Source organism: Cetorhinus maximus, chromosome 7, assembly GCF_964194155.1.
Source record: "Cetorhinus maximus chromosome 7, sCetMax3.hap1.1, whole genome shotgun sequence".
In the NCBI taxonomy this organism is placed as follows: domain Eukaryota; kingdom Metazoa; phylum Chordata; class Chondrichthyes; order Lamniformes; family Cetorhinidae; genus Cetorhinus; species Cetorhinus maximus.
Window position 1 is genome coordinate 147,956,705 of NC_135885.1, and position 14,541 is coordinate 147,971,245.

At 45.9% G+C, this 14,541-nt stretch overlaps 1 protein-coding gene across 1 annotated transcript in view; it reads left to right on the forward strand.

The window, feature by feature from the left end:
• The window catches only part of atp11a (ATPase phospholipid transporting 11A), a 236,397-nt gene that overhangs the window by 193,572 nt on the left and 28,284 nt on the right, over positions 1-14,541 (forward strand). Inside the window, exons 25-26 of the mRNA XM_078546099.1 lie at positions 2,986-3,121; positions 6,957-7,022. Of these exons, the coding sequence (XP_078402225.1) occupies positions 2,986-3,121; positions 6,957-7,022 (202 nt within the window). The remainder of the gene's footprint in view (positions 1-2,985; positions 3,122-6,956; positions 7,023-14,541) is intronic.

Consider the following 14,541-nt stretch of genomic DNA (forward strand, 5'->3'; position numbering starts at 1 on the left):
CACCTCCCCCAGAACAGGAGACCCAAAGAAGGCTGGGACTCTCCAGGCCTCAACCCTCCAAAGGAAGCCCGCCAAAGTCATCACTGACAAGAGGGCATAGTAGTCAGCAGGCTGCCTCCACCTATGCTGTGGATGTCGGGGAAGCACCTAGACGTAGCGGTAGGGTAAGAAAAGTTAAGAAGTATTAAGTTAACACTGGTGGCATGGGTGTACAATCACTGTATATAGTTTTAGCACCCTTGTAAATATATGAACCATTTCACATCATGAGGCCTATGGATTTTTCTTGCTGCATCTTGTGCACATCCACCTCCTTTTCAGGAGGGGTGGCCAAGGCTGGGTCTATGTCCCTCTGAAATATGCCTGTACATTGAGGCATCATTCTTTGCCAAGGCTCATGCAAGCCATGTGTGAGAAGCCTCCCACTTGCAGTATTCTCCTTTCATCCACTGCCCTCTGGACCCTATAGAGAGACCTTTGCCTGTTGGGATAGATCGTCTGGATTCTCCTTCAATTGTCCAGTTGAACTGACCTTCAGCTCCACCCGCCCAATGACCCTCCTCCCACCTCGAGGCTTTTGTGTTGGACATCGAGGGCATCGACATCCTGATCTGCCTGTGCCCCAGGATGATGCACATCCGACCTTCCAGACCTTTTACCCCCCTCCTGTAACCCACGCCCTACACCCCCAACACCATCAATCACCCCACCCTGGTGTTACCTTCACCCTCCCATCAGTTACTCTTGAACTCCCCCCATCGCCCTAGAGCCCATCACTATTACCCTTCAAATGCCTACCCTCCTCGCTGAGCCCACACCTGTCACAACCCCCATGTCCACCCTGACCCTGCCCACTCCCCATATCCATGTGAAAATTCTCATTCTTGTAAACAACACAACCACTGAGAAACATTCCGCCACACCCTGACCCTCACCCTCCCACATCCCACTGCTGCCTCTCACAATCACAGTGGCCAGCGATCACCAGCACCTTCAGTTTGCCCCCCAAGATTCCAGCATTGACAGCTCACCCCCCTCCCTCTGAACAACAATCCATCCGCCCCTCCCAAGCCTCCTGGCCATCTCAAACCTTCCTGGTTCGTCCCCCCCAAGACTTCCTGGTCAACTGCACCCCCCCCCCAACCCCCCTAGTGTCTTCCAACACCGTCCATGTGTGTTCCAACCCCCTCCCCATCGCCTGTGTCTTCCAACATCCCCCCTTGCCCCACACCCTGGTCGACTCTTTGACACACCTGGGATTGTGTGGTCCTCCAGTGCTCCAGGCTGTGGCTTCTCGGATAAGTGATCTAAACTCTCTCGCCATGTGCACACCAGGTTCGTCCAGTCGTGAATTCCTGCTGGTGTAGCGGAAGATATGTCGGGGTGGGGGTGATTCCAGCCTGCTGCTGTTTTAGTTAGCATTCCTGACATGTAAATTTGGTTCCCGACAACCTTCAGCAGGAAAGGGAACCCACCGTGACGCTCAGAACCGCAGCTTTCCACCATCATTTCTCGTCAGGAATCCAATTCTTTTCATCCCAGCATATTCTCCGCCCCCACCTGCCACAAACCCTGCCGCTGGTGAGAGGGGGAAATTCCATCCAGGGATTGAGAGGTTAGGGTTTAGGAAGCAGGGCACAAAAAGTTGTTCCTTTTAATCCCCAGAGATGGCTAAGGAGATGTGACTATTTTATCTGATGTTTCATCAGGTAAACAGTGAAAGAGTGTTTCCATTGGCTGACGAATGGGTAATACATGAACATAGGCTGGAGATTTTCACTGGAAGAATGAAGGGAGAATTAGGAGAAATGTTATTGGAACTGGGAATGTTTTATCACAAGGGGCTGGCAAGGCAGACGTTATTTAAATGGGAAGTGAATAAACAGCAGGAAATGGAATTGGATAGATAGCCCCAGCTGAAGAGTTAATAACCAGTGCAGGACTTTTTTAAATTCATTCTCAGGATGTGGGCTTCGCTAGCTGGGCCAGCATTTATTGCCCATCCCTAGTTTCCCTTGAGAAGGTGGCGGTGAGCTGCCTTCTTGAACCGCTGCAGTCTCTGTGGTAAAGGCTGATTGGAATCTTAAGTTCTGATTCTATACCCACTTCCTGTGATCTTTCCATCCAACTAATATGAATTAATGGACTATAGAAAGTGCCCCCCAAAAAACCTTCAGGTTTCTTCTAACTTGGCTCTGATGCATTTGTATTGCTAAGAATAGACACCCCAAAAGTAAACCCACAACACAAAATCTCCTCTAAAAAATAGACTCATGCTAAATAGAAGCTTATACCTCTGAATTCTTTCAACTCTTTGTCCTTCCCCATGCATGAGGTGGAATATAACTGAGCTAAGGAATTGTAAAACAATTGCATAATGAAGCATACTGTTCATCATGTTGTATCTTGAGAGCTGAAAATACTGTGGGGAAATTCGTCTTCACCTAATGATCTGCATTTTGCGCTTTCAAAAAGCATAGTGTATTTTAATTGGACAATGAATGTTACAGCGTTGCAATGGCTGTTATCTGAGGCTAGGAGCTGGGGCTTGTGTTAATATCTCACTGAGGCAAATTGTGAAACTGAATTCTATAAATCTGATAATTCTTGGGCTAGAGAACAAAGACCATGAAAGCAGTCCAATTATTGTAATACTCATCTGGTTCACTAATGCCTTTCAGTGGTTGAATCTTCTCTCTTACACTGGCCTGATCTACACTTGAATCCCACGCTTTTCAATGACTTTTAATATCCTTAGCGAGCTACACAGTTGTTCAAACCAATAAATGACGCCTTGCCAGTTTCACTTATAAATCAAAAACAAATTAAAATACTGTAAAATGAAGAGTGCTGCTGAAATCAAAAGGAAAATCCTGTCACGTGTGTGTGTGTGTGTATATATATATATATCTACATATATATAGAGTTCAGCTGAATTTTCTGAGCAAACAATACAATTTTAATGCTTTTCTTCTCAACTACCAGGGACATTGCCAAAAATTCCTTGTTGTGTTGCAAATTGTTCCTTTACTGGACATTCCTGGGAGTATTTGATGCTGTGGTATTTTTCTTTGGTGCTTACTTTCTATTTGACAATTCGACCATGACCAGCAATGGACAGGTTAGTATACTCCCTCAAATAGGTAGGAATAAGCTGAACTAGCTCTAATGGTCTACCATTCTTCCTATCTATTGATGCTATTATTGTAGAAATATATCTCTGATAGTTTACATAGATCATTCAATGGCTCTTGAATTTTACAGTTAACTCTATTGCATGGCCATGAAGATATGTTATACCTGCCCAGAGAAAATATAATGTACTCTGACCATTACCTGCTCTCTTTTTTGCTCTGTTAGTCATTCAGTAATATTTCAGTTGTGGATTTGATGCCTTTTAATTTACTTAAACAATTCTGTGGTTTTTTTTGCCCTGTTTGTTTATTTTCTGTCTTGTATTTTTTTGCTTTTGCCTTTTGCTTCTCTCTCTAACACCAGCTAATGAGGGGCAACTTGAACATGGTAAGATTTCTCTCTCTTTCACCTTTTCTTTATCCCAGTTTTGGATAAAATGCATTGGATACTTCCTGGCTGATGTGATTACTACTGAGTACACCCTGTTCCTCAAAGGCATTTGTGGGTTTGTTAGTGGTTGTAATCTTATTTTTGGCATAAATATTTTCTCCCCTAAAATTACAGAGTCTTATTAAGTAGGCTACCCAATCTGATATAGAATTATTCTCCAGTCATTGTGGGAAAAGAGTAAAGAGAAACATTGGATAATAGAAAAGGTAAAGAAAAAGTTCAAATCAACATTAATCGCTGTGCAATTACAGTCGCTCGGTGGTGTGCGATTACAGTCGCTCAGTGGTGTGCGATTACAGTCGCTCGGTGGTGTGCGATTACAGTCGCTCGGTGGTGTGCGATTACAGTCGCTCGGTGGTGTGCGATTACAGTCGCTCGGTGGTGTGCGATTACAGTCGCTCGGTGGTGTGCGATTACAGTCGCTCGCTGGTGTGCGATTACAGTCGCTCGCTGGTGTGCGATTACAGTCGCTCGCTGGTGTGCGATTACAGTCGCTCGCTGGTGTGCGATTACAGTCGCTCGCTGGTGTGCGATTACAGTCGCTCGCTGGTGTGCGATTACAGTCGCTCGCTGGTGTGCGATTACAGTCGCTCGCTGGTGTGCGATTACAGTCGCTCGCTGGTGTGCGATTACAGTCGCTCGCTGGTGTGCGATTACAGTCGCTCAGTGATGTGCGATTACAGTCGCTCGCTGGTGTGCGATTACAGTCGCTCGCTGGTGTGCGATTACAATACCATAGTCCAATGCAATAGAATACCAGCAGAATCATTGGGCATCTTATTCCATGTATCCTGTGAAATTTAATATTTTGTTTGTGCCCCAGTTCTGCCTGGCCACTTGAACTAGTCCCTTGATTTTAGGTGGCCAAGGCATCACCTCACTCAGTCAAGATCCTCCTTGATAAGACCCCAGTATGCACCTTGTTATGACACAGCAGTTGGTAAAGGCTGAGTTGTTTAAATCCCAGAGGGAAACTTGAACAACTGTCATAACCTATATTTTCAATTAGTATGATTGAGATGTTTGAGAATTCAGGAATAAGACCACCAAGCCTCCAAAGGTTTTTTTTTATATATAAAACTAAATTAAACATTTATTACTTTAACAAAAAGTTAAACACATACGCATCTACAAATTACTACCATAATAACTTTTAAACAAATCCCCAAATTAATCACTCCAAGTTAAATCTTCACCAAGGCAAAGCCTTTAAACAGACACCAGGCAAAGTACATTTAACCTTACGAATTCAAAATTAGGTTCTTTGCAGTTTGGTTCCTTTGCAGACACAGTTGTAGGGCTTACAGACTGGTTAGACCTTAAATGCCTCTGACTTAGAGACACAAACTTCTTTCTGTTTATACCTAGCTTTTCCTTTGAATGTAAAATTTCCATTGTATTACTAGGTTTTTAATTTTCCTAACAATAATATCCCTTCATTCCACCGATTTTATTAGTAATATAAATGTATTGCTTGGCATCTTCCAGCTAGGTGCAAGATTTTACTCATTCTTTTGGTTATTGAACAAATGCAAATTTACACTTTCTCCTTACCTTTATCTAATTAACATCTCAAAACTACTATACATCAAAGCACCCAGGCTAGCTGGCTTTAATCCAATTAAGCCACACACATAGACACAGACCCTACTACAATTCCAATTTAAAAGTAATTTCCAATAACATTATTGACATTAATATCTCTTCATGACAACCTATGATGTTATTAGGACCCTGCTCAGTAATAGCTATCACAGAAGATATGGAGGCCCGAATAGATGGAGCGAAGGGCCACAAAAGCACCTCACAAGTAATGTGTTATGCCCTTGCTGCCTTGGACACCCCCTGCAAGACTCTGTTGAACTCTTTCCCCCCCTCTCCCCACCACCATTTCACTACTCCACCCACCCCCTCCATCCACAACTTAACCTGAATGACCTCTTAAACAGCCTGATCCTCACCTGCGTGCAGCTGAGTAACCATCTCTATCCATGTGTCTGGGTTGGGCAGCCAGATAACCAGGAAACCAGGTCAGAGGTTGGTGGAATGGGTGGACAAGTGGCAGATGAAATTTTTTGCAGAGAACTATGAAATTATTCATTTTGGTAGGAAGAATACAGAGAGACAATATAAATTAAAGGGTGCATATCTAAAAGGGATGCAGGAGCAGAGGGACCTTGGTGTATATGTGCATAAATCATTGAAGGTGGCAGGACAGGTTGAGAGCATGGTTAATAGAGCATACAGTATGATAAGCTTTATTAATAGGGTCATAGGGCAGAATTTTCCTGCCCCGACGCAGTGGGTGAGGGGCTGCAGAATGCAGCAAGTCATTCAAAACTCCATTGACTTTGGTGGCAATGGAAAATTCCGCCCATAGAGTACAAAATCAAGGAAGTTATGATAAATTTGAATAAAACATTGCAATTGACCTCAGATGGAGTATTGCATCTAATCCTGGGCACCACACTTTAGGAAGGATGTGAAGGCATTAGAATGCAGATGAGAAAGTTAAGTTACTTAGATAGATTGGAAAAGTTGGGACTCTTCTCCTTGGAGAAGAGAAAGTTGAAAGGAGATTTAATTTAAATAATTTAATAAAATCTTGAAGGATCTAGACAGAGCACATAGGGAGAAAGTTTCCCATGGGTGGAAGAATTGTGAACCAGAGGGAACATATTTAAGGTAATTGGCAAAAAGAGCAATGGTGATTTTAGGAAAAACTTTTCCACAGAACAAGTGTTTAGGATCTGGAATGCCCTGCCTGAAATGTGGTGGAAGAAGAGTCATTTCGGGCCTTTTAAGGAAATTGGATCATTATCTGAAAAGGAAAGATTTGCAGGGCTACAGGGAACAGATAGTGGAGTGGCACTAGGTGAATTGCTCCTTCAGAAGCCCAGCAGATCACATTGGGCTGAAAGGCCTCCTGTGCTGTAATCATTCTACGATTCTTTGAACTGCCTCTGTACACCTATCCCTGGTGGATAACCAGGTAGCCACCTCCATACATCTGCCTCAGCTGACCAACAGAATCTGAATGATACCCAAAAGTTAATATAGATTAGGGTTTGAATTGATGTTACCAGATTGGTTTTATGGTTACCTAATTCCCCACCTAACCGAAACCATCTCCAAGTTACAATCACCACACACAACTTGCCAAACACTTTATTGATATGCTAGTGTTGAAGTCGAATATTTAGCTCTATAATCAAAGCGCGTGGACTACTTTGAAACAGTCCATTAGTTTTGGTGTGTATCTGGAGTGGGAATGCTGTAGTTCCATGTGTAACTTTTACACATAGAGGATAATATAATAAAACCCATCTGCTTGCTGATTTATTCTAAATCTGTAAAACTTATCTTTTCAGATGTTTGGAAACTGGACATTTGGGACTCTAGTTTTCACTGTGTTGGTATTTACAGTAACTCTTAAGGTATGTTTGCTTTTAATCACTTCCTCAAGAGCCTGAAAACTTAGATCATAAGAAATAGGAACAGGAGTAGACCATTCGGCCCATCGAGCCTGCTCCACCATTCAATAAGATCACGGCTGATCATCTTGTGTTTCAATTTCCACATTCCCATCAAACCCCGATAGCCTTAGGTTCTAGTTAGGCAAGAGAATCAATCTACCTCTGCCTTAAAAATATTCAATGACCCTGTCTCCACCACCTTCTGAGGCAGAGAATTCCAAAGTCGCACAAGCCTCTGAAAGAAAATAATTCTCCTCATCTCTGTCCTAAAAGAGTGACCCCTAATTTTAAAACAGTGCCCCCTAGTTCTGGACTCACTCACAAGAGGAAACATCCTTTCCATTTCCACCTTGTCAAGGCCGTTCAGGATCTTTTATACTTCAATCAAAACACCCCTCACTCTTATAAACTCCAGTGGAAACAAGCCCAGTCTGACTAACCTTTCCTCATAAATCAACCCAGTTGATCAAATCAATTCCAGGTATCAATCTTGTAAACCTCCTTTGAACTGCCTCCAACACATTTACATCCTTCCTTAAATAAGGAGATCAAAACTACACACAGTACTCGAGGTGCAGTCTCACCAATGCCCTGTATAACTGAAGCATAACATAATAAGATCATGGCTGATTTGATTGTGGCCTTAACTACACTTTGCTGCCACGCCTCCAAAACCCTCGACTCCCTTGCACATCAAAAATGTGTCCAACTCATCCTTGAATATATTCGATGACCCTGCCTCCACTGCTGTCTGGGAAGAGAATTTCAAAAATTAACAACCCTCAGGGAAGAAATTCTTCCTCATTTCCATCTTAAATGGGAGACTCCTTATTTTTAAACTGTGTCCCCAATTTTAGATTCCCCCACAAGAGGAAACATCTCAACAACTACCCTGTCAAGCCTCCTCAGAATTTAAAAAAAAATTCACTCATGGGATGTGGTCTTTGCTGGCTGGGCCAGCATTTATTGCCCATCCCTAGTTGCCCTTAAGAAGGTGGTGGTGAGCTGCCTTCTTGAACCGCTGCAGTCCATGTGGTGTAGGTACACCCACAGTGCTGTTAGGGAGGGAGTTCCAGGATTTTGACCCAACGACAGTGAAGGAACGGCGATATATTTCCAAGTCAGGATGGTGAATAACTTGGAGGGGAACTTCCAGGTGGCACTGTTCCCATGTATCTGCTGCCCTTGTCCTTCTAGGTGGCAGTGGTTGTGGGTTTGGAAGGTGCTGTCTCAGGAGCCTTGGTGGATTCCTGCAATGCATCTTGTAGATGGTACACACACTGCTGCTACTGTACATCGGTGGTGGAGAGAGTGAATGTTTGTGGATGTGGTGCCAATCAAGTGTGCTGCTTTGTCCTGGATGGTGTCCAGTTTCTTTAGTGTTGTTGGAGCTGCACCCATCCAGGCAAGTGGGGAGTATTCCATCATACTCCTGACTTGTGCCTTGTAGATGGTGGACAGGCTTTGGGGAGTCAGGAGGTGAGTTACTCATCGCACAATTCCTAGCCTCTGACCTGCTCTTGTGGCCACAGTATTTATATGGCTAGTCCAATTCAGTTTCTGGTCAATGGTAACCCCCAGAATGTTGATAGTGGGGGATTCAGTGATGGTAATGCCATTGAATGTCAAGGGGCGATGGTTAGATTCTCTCTTGTTGGAGATTGTCATTGTCTGACACTTGTGTAGCGCGAATGTTACTTGTCACTTGTCAGCCCAAGCCTGGATATTGTCTAGGTCTTGCTGCATTTGGACATGGACTGTTTCAGTATCTGAGGGGTCACGAATGGTGCTGAACATTGTGCAATTATCAGCGAACATCCCCACTTCTGACCTTATGATGGAAGGAAGGTCATTGATGAAGCAGGTGAAGATGGTTGGACTGAGGACACTACCCTGAGGAACTTCTGCAGTGATGTCCTGGAGCTGAGATGACTGACCTCCAACAACCACAACCATCTTCCTTTGTGCTAGGTATGACTCCAAACAGCGGAGAGTTTTCCCCCGACTCCCATTGACTCCAGTTTTGCTAGGGCTCCTTGATGTCACACTCGGTCAAATGCTGCCTTGATGTCAAGGGCAGTCACTCTCACCTCACCTCGGGAGTTCAGCTCTTTTGCCCATGCTTGAACTAAGGCTGTAATGAGGTCAGGAGTTGAGTGGCTCTGGCGGAACCCAAACTGGGCATCAGTGAGCAGGTTATTGCTAAGCAAGTGCCACTTGATAACTCTGTTGATTCCATTAATTTACTGATGATTGAGAGTAGACTGATGGGACAGTAATTGGCCGGGTTGGATTTGTCCTGCATTTTGTGTACAGGACATATCTGGGCAATTTTCCATATAGCCAGGTAGATGCCTGTGTTGTAGCTGTCCTGGAACAACTTGGCTAGGGGCTCGGCAAATTCTGGCGCACAAGTCTTCAGTACTATTGCCAGAATATTGTCAGGGTCCAGAGCCTTTGCAGTATCCCAGCGCCTTCAACCATTTCTTATATTACGTGGAGTGAATCAAATTGGCTGGAGGAGGCTGAGATGGATCATCCACTCGGCACTTCTGGCTGAAGATTGCAGCAAATGCTTCAACCTTACCTTTTGCACTGATGTGCTGGGCTCCCCCATCATTGAGGACGGGAATATTTGTGGAGCCTCCTCCTCCAGTGAGTTGTTTAATTGTCCACCACCTTTCACGACTGGATGTGGCAGGACTGTAGAGCTTAGATCTGATCCGTTGGTTGTGGGGATCGCTTAGCTGCTTATGCTGTTTGGCACGCAAGTTGCCCTGTGTTATAGATTCACCAGGCTGACACCTCATTTTTAGGTATGCCTGGTGTGGCTCCTGGCATGCCCTCCTGCACTCTTCATTGAACCAGTGTAGATCCCTTGGCTTGATGGTAATGGTAGAGTGGGGGATATGCTGGGCCATGAGGTAACAGATTGTGTTCGAGTACAATTCTGCTGCAGCTGATGGCCCACAGCGCCTCATGGATGCCCAGTCTTGAGTTGCAAGATCTGTTTGAAATCTATCCCATTTAGCATGGTGGTTGTGCTACACAACACGATGGAGGGTATCCTCAATGTGAAGACGGGACTTCGTCTCCACAATGACTGTGTGGTGGTCACTCCTACCGATACTGTCATGGACAGATGCACCTGCGGCAGGCAGGTTGGTGAGGATGAGACCAAGTCTGTTTTTCCCTCTTGTTGGTTCCCTCACCACCTGCCGCAGACCCAGTCTAGCAGCTATGTCCTTTAAGACTTGGCCTGCTCGGTCAGTAGTGGTGCTGCCGAGCCACTCTTGGTGATGGGCATTGAATTCCTCCATCCAGAGTACATTCTGCGCCCTTGCCACCCTCAGTGATTCCTCCAAGTGATGTTCAACATGGAGGAGCACTGATTCATCAGTGGTACGTGGTAATGGGCAGGAGGTTTCCTTGCCCATGTTTGGTCTGATGCCATGAGACTTCATGGGGTCCAGAGTCGATGTTGCCGACTTCCAGGGCAACTCCCTCCCGACTGTTTACCACTGTGCTGCCACCTCTGCTGGATCTGCCCTGCTGGTGGGACAGGACATATCCAGGGATGGTGATGGTGGTGTCTGGGACATTATCTGTAAGGTATGATTCCATGAGGATGACTATGTCAGGCTGTTACTTGACTAATCTGTGAGACAGCTCTCCCAATTTTGGCACTAGTCCCCAGATGTTAGTAAGGAGGACTTTGCAGGGTCAACAGGGCTGAGATTGCAGTTGTCATTTCCGGTGCCTGGGTCGATGCCGGGTGGTCCGTCCGGTTTCATTCCTTTTTTGTGACTTTGTAGCGTTTTGTTACAACTGAGTGTCTGGCTCGGCCATTTCAGAGTCAACCACATTGCTGTGGGTCTGGAGTCACATGTAGAAGGACGACAGACCTCCTTCCCTAAAGGGCATGAGTGAACCTGATGGGTTTTTACAACAATCGGCAATGGTTTCATGGTCATCATTAGGCTTTTAATTCCAGACTTTTGTTGAATTCAAATTCTACCATCTACCGGGATTCGAACCCCAGAGTATCCCCCCGGGCCTCTGGATTACTAGTCCAGCGACAATACCATTACGCCATCACCTGCCCCAGAGGCGTTGTTTCAGTAAGATAACCTCTCGCTCTTCTAAATTCCAATGAGTATAGGCCCAACCTGCTCAAAGTTTCCTCATAAGACAACCTCTTCATCCCAACAATCAGCCTGGTGAACCTTCTCTGAACTGCTTCCAATGCAAGTGTATCCCTCCTTAATTAAATAGACCAAAACTGTACACAGTGCATCAAGTATGGTTGCACCAATGCACAGTACAGTTATAACAAGATTTGCCCACTTTTATACCCCAATCCCCCTTGCAAGAAAGGCCTGTTGCCATTTGCCTTCCTAATTACTTGCTGCATCTGCTTGTTAACATTTTGAGATTCATATACAAGCATACCCAGATCCCTTTGTACCAGAGCATTCTGCTGTCCCACTCCATTTATATAACATTCTGCTTTAATAGTCTTCCTGCCAAAGTGGACACCTCACATTTTCCCACATTATATTCCATCTGCCAAATGTTTGCCCATCCACTTAACTTGTCTATGTCCCTTTGCAGATTCGGTGCTCTTCTGACAACTTGCTTTCCCATCTATCATTGTATTGTCAGCAAATGTGACTACAATACACTCGGTCCCTTCATCCGAGTCATTAATATGGAGTGTAATAGTTGAGGCTCCACCACTGATCCCTGTGGTATTCCAACTAGTTACAATTTGCTAACCTGAAAATGACCTATTTATCTTGACTCTCTTTCCTATTAGTTTGCCATCTTTTGAAGGAAAGTGTGCCTACTGCATCCTTTTCCATTTACAGTTACAAGAATGCATTATTTGTACTCATTAAAACTCAGTGTATTACTCCTAATTTTTCCATATTCTTGTTGCGTCCCATCTCAATGTACAGAGTAATCACCAAACCAACCCTCCCATCATAAGGCCCTTGCTTTCCTCTTTGTCTGTCTCTTAGGCAGTCCCTCAGGGTCGAAAATGACTTGCTTGCACACTCAAAATGAGTTCTCAGGTAACTGAAGAGTCCAGTGCATGACCTACAGTCTCTGTCACAGCTGGGGCAGACGGTGATGTGGGGAACGGGTGGGTGGGGTGCCCAGGTTGCCACGCGCTCCTTTCGCTGTTGACGCTTGGTTTCAGCTGGCCCTTGGCAATGAGACTCGAGGTGTTCAGCTCCTTTCCGGATGCTTTCCTTCCACTTCGGGTGGTCTTGGGCCAGGTATTCCCAGATATCAGTGGGGATGTTGCACTTTTTTAAGGAGGTTTTGAGGGTTTTCTCGAAGTGTTTCCTCTGTCCTCCTGGGGCTCGCTTGCTGTGTCGAAGCTCTGAGTAGAGCACTTGTTTCGGGAGTCTCATGTCAGGCATGTGGACAATGTGGTCCGCCCAGTGGAGCTGATCGATTGTGGTCAATGCTTCGATGCTGGGGATGTTGGCCTGAGCGAGAACACTGACGTTGGTGCATCTATCCTGCCAATGGATTTGCAGGAACTTGTGGGGGCAGCGCTGGTGGGACTTCTCCAGAGTTTTGAGGTGGCTGCTGTACATAGTCCATGTTTCTGAGTCATACAGGAGGGTGGGTATCACTACTGCTCTGTAGACCATGAGCTTGATACCGGGTTTGAAATCCTGGTCTTCAAACACTCTCTTCCTCAGGCGGCCGAAGGCTGCGCTGGCACACTGAAGGCAGTGTTGAACCTCGTCGTCATTGTCTGCCCTTCCAAGGTATGGAAAGTGGTCCACATTGTCCAAGGCCTCGTTGTGGATTTTGATAACGGGGTGGGGATGGGCACTGCGGTATGGAGGGGGCAGGTTGGTAGAAGACCTTTGTCTTACGGATGTTTAGTGTAAGGCCCATGCTCTTGTATGCATCATCTGCACACTGTAGTTCAATGGCAGAGGATGGGGCGACCTTGGATCTGGCCGGCAGGCGGTGGAGGTTCAACAGGCTCCCGTTTGTTCTGTAGTTTAGCTCCACTCCAGCGAGGAACTTGCTGAGGGTGAAATGGAGCATTGCGGCAAGGAAGATCGAGAAGAGTGTCAGTGTGACGATACAGCCTCGACCCCGGTCCGAACGTGGATTGGGTCTGTGGTGGATACGTTGGTCAGGATCACAGCTTGTATGTCATTGTGGAGCAGATGGAGGATTGTGACAAACGTTTGGGGGCAGCTGAAGCAGAGGAGGATGCTCCATAATCCTTCGTGGCTGACAGTGTCAAAGGCTTTTGTGAGGTCAAAGAAGGCCAAGTACAATGGTTGGTGCTGTTCCCTGTATTTCTCTTGCAGTTGTCTCACAGTGAAGATCATGTCTGTTGTGCCCCTTAGTGGACGGAATCCTCATAGCGACTCTGGGAAGAGCACTCAAGCCACAGGGAGAAGGTGATTGAGGAGGATCCTTGCGATGACCTCCCCTGTGGCCGATAGCAGGGAGATTCCTCTATAGTTACTGCAGTAAAACCTGTCACCTTTCTTGAAGATTGTCATGATTACAGTGTCTGTGAGATTTCCTGGCATGCTTTCCTCCCTCCAGATAAGGGAGCTGAGGCCATGCATTCGCACCAATAGTGCTTCTCCTCCATGCTTTAGTGCTTCAGCGGGGATTCCATCTACTCCTGATGCCTTGTTGCTCTTTAGCTGTTGAATGGCCTTTTCTACCTCATGCCGGGTTGGGGTTGTGCTGAGATGGTGGTGGGTAGCCTGCTTGCGGGGTGGAGTTGAGGACACTCGTGTTGAAGGCAGAGTCTCTGTTAAGAAGATCTTCGAAGTGCTCCTTCCAGTGGGCGCTGACTGCCTCTCTGTCCTTGATGAGCGCCTCTCTGTCCTTGATGAGCGCCTCTCTGTCCTTGATAAGCGCCTCTCTGTCCTTGATGAGCGCCTCTCTGTCCTTGATGAGCGCCTCTCTGTCCTTGATGAGCGCCTCTCTGTCCTTGATGAGCGCCTCTCTGTCCTTGATGAGCGCCTCTCTGTCCTTGATGAGCGCCTCTCTGTTCTTGGCCAGCAGTGGAGTGGAGCCTTGGGTGCTTGGGCTGTGGGTGGTCTTGACTGTGCTAAAGAAATCCCGCATGTCATGGTTGTCAGCTGTTGGATCTCCTGTGCTTTCTCCACCCACCATCAGTTCCTTATGTCACGAGTTTTTTGCCAGACCTTAGCTGAAGAGCTGAGGTTATTTTACCTTATCAGCTCAGGTTTTTTTCACCAGTAAACACATGTATGTCTCAGCACTGCCTTGAGCAACACAGTAAATCTGCTTCTGCCAGATGTTTATGGCCAAACCTAAGGCTTCCTTTCCTTCCACTTGATAGTTCACAGTGTAACCGCCACATAACAAATCCCAAACTTCCTGAACAGCATAACAAAGTCAGCAAAATACAAGGACTGGGACAGATTTGGGAGGACTACAGACATGGTCACTGATT